The sequence below is a fragment of the Malania oleifera genome, chromosome 9 (genome assembly GCF_029873635.1).
Source record: "Malania oleifera isolate guangnan ecotype guangnan chromosome 9, ASM2987363v1, whole genome shotgun sequence".
NCBI lineage: Eukaryota > Viridiplantae > Streptophyta > Magnoliopsida > Santalales > Ximeniaceae > Malania > Malania oleifera.
The window spans coordinates 93074800-93085798 of record NC_080425.1 but is presented as its reverse complement, the minus strand read 5'-3'; the positions used below and the strand labels follow the sequence as shown (position 1 = coordinate 93085798).

General features: G+C 35.0%; 2 protein-coding genes across 2 annotated transcripts; one reads left to right on the top strand and one right to left on the bottom strand.

The window, feature by feature from the left end:
• The first annotated feature begins 2812 nt into the window (after positions 1-2812).
• On the top strand, positions 2813-6634 carry LOC131163944 (pentatricopeptide repeat-containing protein At4g20740). Its single transcript, XM_058120805.1, has 2 exons — positions 2813-5083; positions 5590-6634. The coding sequence occupies exon 1, from the start codon at positions 2883-2885 to the stop codon at positions 5067-5069; it is 2187 nt and encodes a 728-aa protein (XP_057976788.1). The 5' UTR covers positions 2813-2882; the 3' UTR covers positions 5070-5083; positions 5590-6634.
• A 202-nt stretch (positions 6635-6836) lies between these two features.
• On the bottom strand, positions 6837-10033 carry LOC131163948 (uncharacterized). The gene is made up of 2 exons (XM_058120808.1): positions 9695-10033; positions 6837-7308 (listed from the first exon to the last, which is right to left on the bottom strand). The coding sequence occupies exons 1-2, from the start codon at positions 9986-9988 to the stop codon at positions 7072-7074; spliced, it is 531 nt and encodes a 176-aa protein (XP_057976791.1). The 5' UTR covers positions 9989-10033; the 3' UTR covers positions 6837-7071.
• Between the last annotated feature and the right edge of the window lie 966 nt (positions 10034-10999).

The window sequence follows — 10999 nt, the reverse complement described above, 5'->3', positions numbered from 1 at the left end:
ATATATTTTACAAGTAAAATGTTGTCAATGAAATAAAGAGAGAAATATAGGATAGATTAAAGTAAAGAAATTTGAAGTTATAGAAAGTTAGTCGTCTAGTTCTTCAGAAACTAAATGTCACTAATTATCTTTATATCAATGTTGGTTGTAAAACATGTCCTTATATAGGCAAAGATTATATTGCCATCCCAAAGGTCAATTCCATAATGAACCATTATGTGGGCAAACCAAAAGTTATAACCTATTTTCAAGATAGACATCCACACGTATAATATACACGTTTTACAACACTTCCCCGTAAATGACTATACACTATGAATATGCCTCGTTAAAACCTTCGTTAAGGAAAACCTTATGGGACCAAAACCTTAACGAAAGAAAAAAAGTATAGTATTCATACTTTCCCTCAAAAATACAATCAATTAAGAAATGTCCTTAAGTTGTCGCATTCCAATGTCATATACATGTTTTTTGAAAATTGAAGTTGGCAATGTTTTTATAAGTAGATTTGCTAAGTTGTCTCTTGAACGAATTTTGCAAATATCAATATACAACGCATCATCAATATACAATTTTGTTCCATTTGGAAACATAATGTAAACTCTTCCAGAGCCTTCTACTCTTCCAGAGCCTTCTACTACATTTGCAGAGCCAAATATTATATTAACATTAATTTCAGTTAATGTTAATTGTAAGAAATATTTTTTAATACGAAAAATTGTGTGAGTCGTGCCACTATCCATCAAATAGAAGTCATCCTCCATTTTATCAAGTTTATTTTGTATGATCTAGTAAATGAAAGATAAAATTTAAAAATTATGAAAGATAACAAAATATTACCAAGCATATTATATGTAAAACTATTTACAAAAAAAATTACATAAGGTAATTTTTTCAAAATAACATAAACATGAAGATAATTTAATAATAGACATTTCCATCCCTAATCAAATGATCAATTTTACCATTAAAATCTTCAAAAAAATCGGAAACATCAAAATCAATATCCAAAAGAGACTTAAACTTAATATCAATGGGTTCAAACAAATTCACTTCAACATTTTTCCCTTTTTCCTTTCAACGATGCCTTGTAATGATCAACTAAGTGTTTAGGAGTGCTATATATTTGAGACCAATGACCTTTTGTTCCACACCTATAGCAAATATTGTCATTATTTTGCACTTTGTGATTTTGTTTAGAACTTTCTTTATTCTTTGTCCATTTCCTTTGAGTCTTTTCAGCACCTTTACTTTCAAACATTGAAGGATGATCATCATGGGTCAAACAATTTTTCCTACCACGACCCCTTTTACCACCACGACCTCGTCCACGACCTTGAGAAAAAAATCACATTCACTTCAAGGAATGGTGTCAAGTCAGTTGGACGAAATTGATGATTTTTCAACAAAAGCTCATTATTTTATTCAACCACCAGTAAACAAGAAATTAACTAAGAATATTTTGTAAATCTACACTCTCGATATTGCTGCTATAGGAGCACATTCGAGGCATGAAAAGTTGAATATGTTTTTTTAACATATCATCATTAATAATTTTTTCTCCACATAACTTCAATTGAGAGCTAATTTTAAATAAGACTGAATCATATTCACTTATAGTTTTAAAATATTGCAATCGCAAGTGTATCCAATCATATCGAGCTTTTGGAAGAATTACTATTTTTTTATGTTCATATCTCTCCTTCAAATTGTTTCAAAAGACTAATGGATCCTTAATAGTAAGGTACTCAATTTTCAATTTTTCGTGTAAATGGTGTAGAAGGAAAATCATTGCCTTTGTGCAATCCTACAAGGATGCTTGATTTCTTTCTTCAATTATACTACCAAAATTCATAGCATTAAGATGAATTTCAGTATCAAGTATCCATGGTAGATAATTTCTTCCAGAAATATCAAGGGCAACGAATTCAAATTTTGACATCGTAAAGTCACTTTGAAAAACAAATAAAAATTCAAAGTTAGGTAAATATTAAAATAAAAATGTTATTATCACATAAATTCTAACATAAAAACATTTAGGGACACGTACTCAAGATAAGATATATAGTTAAAACTAAAATTATATAGATAACAAATGTAAAAATAAAATAAAATAAGATTCTTACCTTGAAATAATATCAACGGAATTTAAAAGATTTTGTTAAACTATTAGAGACTTGATTGTGGTGATAATGTGTTATAAATGAAATAAAAAGAGAAATATACAAAAGATTAAGATAAAGAAATTTGGAGTTATAGAAATTCAGTCGTCTAATTTTTCAGGAACTAGATGTGACTAATTATCTTTATATCAATTTTGATTGTAAAACATATCCTTATATAGGTAAAGATTATATTAGCATTCCAAAAGTTAATTTCATAATGAACCATTACTTGGGCATACAAAAAGTTATAACATATTTTCAAGATAGTCATCCACATGTATAATGTATACGTTTTATAACATAAAATATATTATACGTACATACATACATTATATATATATATATATATATATTCATACATGTATTAATATTAATTTATAATTAAGTTGAGTTTAATTATGTTCAATTTGAGTTTAAAAACTTGTAATTAAGTTCAAGTTCAATAATTTTAACATGAATTGATCACGTATCAAATTCTAACTTAACATTTTTGAGATGAATCAAATTTGACTATTAAAATGCAACCCTGCCATACAGTTCCAAAATTATCTCTATATAATATTTTTGCTTATAATTTTCATATACAATGTATTTATTTAATATCTAATTTTTAACATTAAATATAACAAAGTCCCAGAATAAACCTTAAAAAACACTATCGATTAAAATGAAGTGAAATACAGAACGAGGGAGGAGAAGAAGAAGTCGGCATCCAAAATGCCCCCGCAGCCTCAGCCTACTCAACCCAACAAATTCTACTTCTTCCATGGCCACCGAAGGCCTTCCCAGAACAGACCCATTGTTCGTGGTGGCTTCTTCTCCAACCGCAAGACCCTAAATCCTACTGCTATCCCCAAATTCCTCAAACCCCAGAACCCCATTTCTCAATCTGAACCATTTGATATCCGAAAATGGGACCCGGACCTCCCCAAAACCCTAGCAACCCCACCCACCAAAACCGCATCAGAGCAATTCTTCACCGTTGCCAAAACCCTGTCTCCCATCGCCAGATTCATCTGTGATTCTTTCCGCAAGCACAAGAATTGGGGCCCGCCGATCGCCGCCGACCTCCATAAGCTGCGCCGCGTGACGCCAAATCTCGTGGCCGAGGTACTAAAGGTTCAGACTGACCCAGCACTCTGCTCCAAGTTCTTCCACTGGGCAGGTAAACAGAAGGGTTATCGTCACAATTATGCTTCTTATAACGCATTTGCTTATTGCTTGAATCGAAACAATCAGTTTCGGGCAGCAGACCAGGTGCCTGAGTTAATGCAGATGCAAGGGAAACCACCCAGTGAGAAACAGTTCGAAATTTTGATTAGGATGCACTCAGACGCTAATAGGGGTCTTAGGGTGTACTTTGTGTATGAGAAAATGAAGAAATTTGGTGTTAAACCGAGGGTGTTTTTGTATAATAAGATAATGGATGCACTTGCAAGAACGGGGCATTTGGATTTGGCAATGTCTGTGTACGAGGATTTTAGAGAAGATGGGTTGGTGGAAGAGAGTGTTACTTTGATGATTCTGATTAAGAGTTTGTGTAAGGCAGGAAGGATGGATGAGGTTTTTGAGCTTTTGAGTCGAATGAGGGGGAATTTGTGTAAACCAGATGTTTTTGCGTACACTGCAATGGTGAGGGTGTTGGTTTTGGAGGGTAATTTGGATGGATGTTTGAAGGTGTGGGAGGAGATGCGGAAGGATGAAGTCGAGCCAGATGTTATGGCATACACCACTTTAGTCAAAGGTTTGTGCATGGGGAACCAGGTTGAGAAAGGTTATGAGTTCTTTAAGGAGATGAAGGAGAAGAGTTATTTGATAGACAGGGCTATTTATGGGTCATTGATTGAGGCATTTGTGGTGGCTGGCAAAGTAGGTTCAGCTTGTGATTTGTTGAAAGATATGATGGATTCAGGTTATAGAGCTGATTTGTCTATATATAATTCTCTTATAAAAGGATTATGTTCTGTGAACCATGTTGACAAGGCATATAAACTTTTTGAAGTAACTGTTCAAGAGAGTCTTGAACCAGACTTTGTATCTGTGAATCCCATGTTGGTGTCATATTCAGAGCTGCAAAGAATGGATGACTTTTGCAAGTTACTTGTGCAGTTGCAAAAGTTGGGATTTCCTGTCATTGATGATCTGTCCAAATTCTTCTCGTTCATGGTTGGGAAAGAGGATAGAATAATAACATCTTTGAATGTTTTTAAAGAGCTGAAGGAAAAAGGTTATTGTAGTGTTCCCATCTATAATATTTTTATAGGAGCTCTCCACAAGATTGGAGAGGTAGAAAAAGCATTGTCACTTTTTGATGAAATCAAGGAGTCGAGCATGAAACCAGACTCATCCTCTTACAGTATTGTAATTTCGTGCTTTGTTGAAGTTGGGGATATCCAAGAAGCATGTGCCTGTTACAATAAGATAACAGAGATGTCTTGTGTCCCTTCTGTTTCTGCCTATTGTTCTCTTGTGAAAGGACTCTGCAAAATTGGCGAGATTGATGCAGCTATAATGCTTGTCCGTGACTGCTTAGCCAATGTCACGAGCGGTCCCATGGAGTTTAAATACACTCTTACCATTCTCCATGTATGTAAGTCAGGTGATGCTGAGAAAGTGGTTGAAGTAATAGACGAGATGATACAACAAGGTTGTCCTCCAGATGATGTTATTTGCTCAGCTATTATATCGGGAATGTGCAAGCATGGATCACTGGAAGAGGCAAGGAAGGTATTTTCTAATATGAGAGAGCGTAAACTTTTAACTGAAGCCAATGTGATTGTCTACGATGAAGTATTAATTGACCACATGAAGACAAAGACAGCAGATTTGGTGCTGTCAGGGTTGAAGTTTTTTGGTCTGGAATCAAAGTTGAAATCTAGAGGTTGTACATTGCTGCCAAGTTGAAGATGTCAATCCAGGTACTGATTTATATAATTTGACACACTAATAAGCTCATAGAATTATATATATGGAAATTATGTATATCCTGTTATAGATAATAATTGTATAAACCTATTATGTGTTTAAAGTTCTTCGGATCAACCATCAGTCATATGTGACGTTAGCATGGCCATCTCATATTTCTGGGCTTTTGAAGACTAATGATTAACCATAGACGTAGTCTCCTGAGTTAAGGTCTGTGTACTTAATGAGGCTAGTTTTTGAGTCCTCTCGAAAGCAAGTCCCATGACTCATCTTGACTAATTAAGAGAAATGTAAATGGAGAAATTGATCAAGCATGTATCTAGAGTCGTCTTTGACAAAGGTGGTTCAGCTTCAGTTTTGTATTCCTAGTAACATATTGGCCCCAAGGTGCTTATGTAACACTGTCTGCTTATTGTCTGAGCAGCCTGGCACAACAGACCAACTTCACCTTGCACATTCATTATTCATTCTCATGCATCTTGTTTGTCATCTGCTGCAGTTGGAAGAAAGGCCAATTTTTTTTGGTTATTACTTGAAGACACCAAAACAACGAAGATGTGTCTAAAATTCTCCATTGTTGCTCCTACATCACACAGACAATCTTTCAAACCTTGAAGGAGGCTTCAGCAGCCAAAATAGTACCCTAAAGAATCAAATGGGGGATTTATCGGCACAGTTCTGTTTACTTTCTCTGCAAGCAAGATTATTGTTGATTACTACCAGAGCTCCTCATCTGTTAAAGGACTCCCCTTTAAAAGATGGACTGAGGAAACATTTCTTTGTAAAGCAGGGTCTCACATTTGATGGTGCTCGCCTATCTTGCAGACCAAGTGTTTGCCCCAGCTGTCATGGTGGGACCAGATGATTGATGAACCTTATGCAGCATGTTGATATTTCAGATCTGAAACGAGCAATCTCCACTGAGATACGTGGTGGTATCATTGAATCCGTGGACTGACTGATACCAAAGCTATATTGTACTGAGACTCGAGAATAATCTCGCAAGATGAAATCTGCTAAACAGCTCCGGAAGTTTGAGAAGAATTACAAGGCTCTATATTCCACGAGGAATATACCAACCTACCAGGCGGTGCATAATGAGGAACTACAGTGCTTCTGTTTTACATCTCTTTGAGCACAAGGATGTGGAAGGCATTTGAACTATTTGTGGAATTCAGAGAATAATGTAAACCCAGATTATTGTTCATTCTTAATGCAGGTCTTTGTCCCAATTCCCACCAGTTATTTTGACCATAATCTTCTGAGGTGGCATGATGCAGTTGCACAAGGGAAGGAGCTCACCGAACTGCCGCAGTTGAAGCTGCACTGCTTGGTTTGCAAGCTTGGAGTAGAGACTCCGGCCACTGCTAAAGAAATGGCTATGGTTCAATTCGGGGGATGCTTAGTTGACTACCATCCCTTCATACTCTATCTTCTCTCTCTCTTTTACCAACAAAATAGACAATGTATTGAAAGTGGCAAGCAAAGAAATTCCTAGCTGAAAATGCACAAATATTCACAGATTTTGGAATGACTCTGGCTTGGATCCCTCTTTGGTCTTCAATGACATTCGTCCTCGTCCATTGGATTGGCAGTATACTAGCAAGAAATATTTGTGAAGAAACATGCTTTTGAACTTCCATCTGTATCTGTCTATCTTATTTTGAAGCCTGGAAAAAATAACCTAAACATAATAACAATTTTTCCTGGTGTAAATCTTCAGTAGACATAATGCGCACCATTCAGTTGGCATAATGTGCACTACCCTCTGGGATAATCATGGATTTAGACGATGAGAAGTCCTATAGCAGTCTTACAATATGTATCACAAAAAATACATTTCAAATCAACAGAGACTTGTAATTTATACATGTAAGCGGATTATGAAGGTGCGTGAAACTGGTGGTGAGCTACAAATTTCGGCATGCATATGATCATCTCCAGTTTAAAATCGTGCATAATCAAGCTACAGAAATGAAATCTAAGCTTCACGTTTGGGCCGGTTCCGAGTCCGAACAGGTTCCTTCTCCAAGGATATGTCAGCATCACCATCCCGAGTCCTTGGAAGTACAGGTTCCTTCTCCAAGGATATGCCAACATCACCATCCTCCTCCAAGGAAATGCCATCATCATCATCATCATCATCATCCTCATCCAATGAAATGCCAAAAGCAGCTTCCTCCTCATCTACTTCCCTTATTGCTTCATCAATTGCAACCTGGTTGATAAGATAAAATAAAATAAAATCCAGGAACAATACAATGTTAAAAACTATTTAATCAACATATCAAATCAATTAAGAAATGTTAAGCACCCTTGCAATTATCAATAGCACTGCTCCACTCATTGTTGCCAGAAAAACAGACCCAACTTTTACATCAAACACGACCACAGAAACATTAGTCCACAAAAGAGATGAGGTTAAAAAGAAAAATTAGCTCGTGACTTTGAATGAGATGTGTGCCCAAATACAGCATGATGACAAAAGGGTTCAGTTCATCAAACCCCAGGAACTGTGATAAAATTGTTCAATGAGCTTGTAGAATTAAAAAATCCATGTATGTTCTGAAATGCTCCATAAAATTCCAGAAATACTTTTTTTTCAAAAGATGAAGTACTCATTAAGTGCTTAAATTATCCAAAGTATTCATCAAAGTCTTAACACTGACAAAATCAAAGAAGAATTCCACAAATATGTGGTGTGAGAAGAGCTATAACTGAAATATTCATATATTGTTCAGTAAAAATAAATCTGATGGCAAATTACAATGAAGTCAAGAGTTTTGCTCCTAATTACCATTCAGTCCATTAGTCACAAAATTGGCTACGCCAACCCAAGTGCTAATACTGTTGAGAAAGTTAATTGAAATGCTAAAATGGCACTAAGTGCCATGTGAAAATTGCATGTATTGTATCACTGATCATCAAGCAAGTGATCAATGAAATGATAATAATGGCATTATTATCCATGTGAAGAGAAGTATGCTTGGTTTCCAACCACCCTCACATGATGACCAAAGGGCAATATGTGTACAATTTCACAGCACATGACACTTATACAATAACATTCAAGCCATTTCATTAATTGATCTGTGTAATTAACATGGAAAAAGTTAGGGCAAGATTGAACATTTAAACTAATGTATTGGGTTGTAGTTAGGAACAAAACTCAATGAGGTTCTTTTTTTTTTTTTTAATAATATACCCTAAATCTAAAGATGAGTACCCAGATGCATGTTTCTAATGTAAACAGAGCAACTGAGAATTTATGAAAGAAATATTTTTAACCTTGAAGATTCCTTTGCATCATTTAATTGCTCATATTTACAATGTTGTAAATGTGAAAATTAATCATTTAAATTTCCTCAGCATTGATGTTTAGTCTCTAATTTTAATCATCAAAGATTAAATATCAACAAGAATAAGGCTAATATATTTGTATGGAGAAAACTCAAGATTCAGTTGACCATTATCCTTTTTTTTCCCTTTACATCGTGGACCCAAATTGATTGGGCACCAGTAATGAAAGTGTGCCTGTTTCAAATGCCATGAAATCTAACAAAGACTTCATTCAAATCTAGAACACCACCGCCAAGAAAGCAATAAAAAATCATGCTAAGCCTAAGCCAACCTACGCAATTGTACCTAAAGAATAAAACCAAAGCTTATGATCGAGAGCTTGAGATGCGCCGCTAATGAAACAACTTAAAGCCATGAAACACATATATGAATCATGTTTATTCACTTTGCCATAAATTGTCAGTGATTTTGGCCGTTTTAGTAAACATAAAGTCATCTTTGTTTACAGAATGCTTATTCTATAGAATGTTTATAGTATAAGGATTTGAAAGTTTACAAAAGAAGAAAACATGTTATTATCATAAAGTAACTGATAATGCAAAAGTTTTTATTAACGCATTGCATATAAGAGACAAGGAAAAGTTAAAACTACGTTTCACAATGAAAATGTCCACCCATTCCATATAGGAATTTGGATGGCACAACGCAAAATTTTGCATCAGTAACTTGAAAAGCATTATATCACCATTCAATTACCATTCTACTTCCACCTTCTTACATTCCATTACCCAAACATAACCTTATCTAACCCCGTCGCAGCTTTGGATTTACATTTTAGTCGAATCCCATTGTGGATTTACATCTACAAATCGATGGGTTTGTCCCAAATATCAATTTACTCCAACATACCCACATTAAAAAAATAAAAAAGGGGAGAAAAAAAGAGAAACAATTAACTAAAAACAACAACAATAATGATAATTGTTCATACAACCTACCAAACCAAGCACGCCCATGGCACACAGACTCGAACTGGGTATTTCACATTGGGTGAAAGAAAAATTTAAAGGTCTAAATTCACTCACCCTGGTCCCTGACACAATCACCAATAGTTTAAAATAAACTTAATTTCAGTAAATCCACCAATCACAACACCCCAAACCTTCAAATCGACACAGGTGTACACAATTTTGAACAGGGTTAGCGAAAGAAAACGTAGTGAACACTAGAAACAAAGTAATTGCACATGGAAAATATAAATAAATAAATATATATATATATATATATATATATATTTAAAGTACCTCTTCGTAGAATTTTCTGTCGAGGTCTTCGTCAATTTTGATTGAAACAAAAATGGTGATTGCGAGGAGAGAGAGCGGCAGTGCAAATGCAATAACATAGCTGGTCGCGCTCGCACCTGCACGCGTCACCGCCGTCAAACCTCTTGTTTTCCGGTGACTCAATTGGCCGGAGAAGCGAAGCGCCGGCAGCTGGGGCGGGTGCAGGGAGCTGAAGTTCAGGCATGTAGACAGGGATTTGTTGGGGAGAGAGAGAGCTGAGGCAACAGAGTTGAAGATGATTGAACTCGCCATCATTGGAGTGGCGCAGTTGAGTTGGGTGGATGAAATTTCTGTTATTTTCAGGACTTCTAAACATCCAAACGACGTCGTTCGCCATAATAAGCTTGTTTATGATATAATTGCACTATTAGTCCTCTATTTTTGCTTAATTTTACTTTAATCTTCAATGTTTTGATTTGGACATCTCTCACCTCATAATTAAGTTGTACAACAACAACAAACAATAAAACCAAACCTTGAGTCCTACTAAATAGAGTTAGTTACATAAATCATTTTCCGCTAATTTATTCGATTATGGACCTTTTTCTTTAACAAATTCATGACTATTAAAACCTTACACACAATCTTATTCCAACTTATTTTTACTCTACTCATATACCTCATAGTAATTAACTCACACTTTCTCACTAGTGCACTATGTGACTTATGTTGTAAATGCTCGAACCATCTGAATCGTCCCTTTCTTATTTTATTTTCTATAAGAGTTACATTTAACTTATTTTGAATTTATTCATTTCTTAATTTATCATTCACTATTATAGCACTTATCCATATAAGCATTCTATGTGGCCTATGTTGTAAATGCTCAAACCATCTAAATCGTTACTTTCTTGTCTTATCTTTTATAAGAGTTACACCTAACTTATTTCAAATTTATTCATTTCTTAATTTATCTTTCAGTATTATAGCACTAATCCATTTAAGCATTCTCATTTCAACCACTTTTACTTTTTGAATATTCAATTTCTTCATCGCCCAACATTTTCGTCTCATTATTTAATTGCAGTCACCTTCCAGTTTTGATATTATTTTGTCATCTTAGGTAATATCATAGTCTATGTTCAATTCTAACAAGATGTTGTTGTGCCAATCTATGAGATCTTCTGATTTTATCTCATAAAAGGCATTTCACATAGTTGAAACCTAGGACTCTATAGTTAAATCTCTAACACGTGCCAGAGTGGCTTACACATTTGTATGAGAATTGTAGAAATTGTCTTCTGTGAAAAATTCACCCACATGACA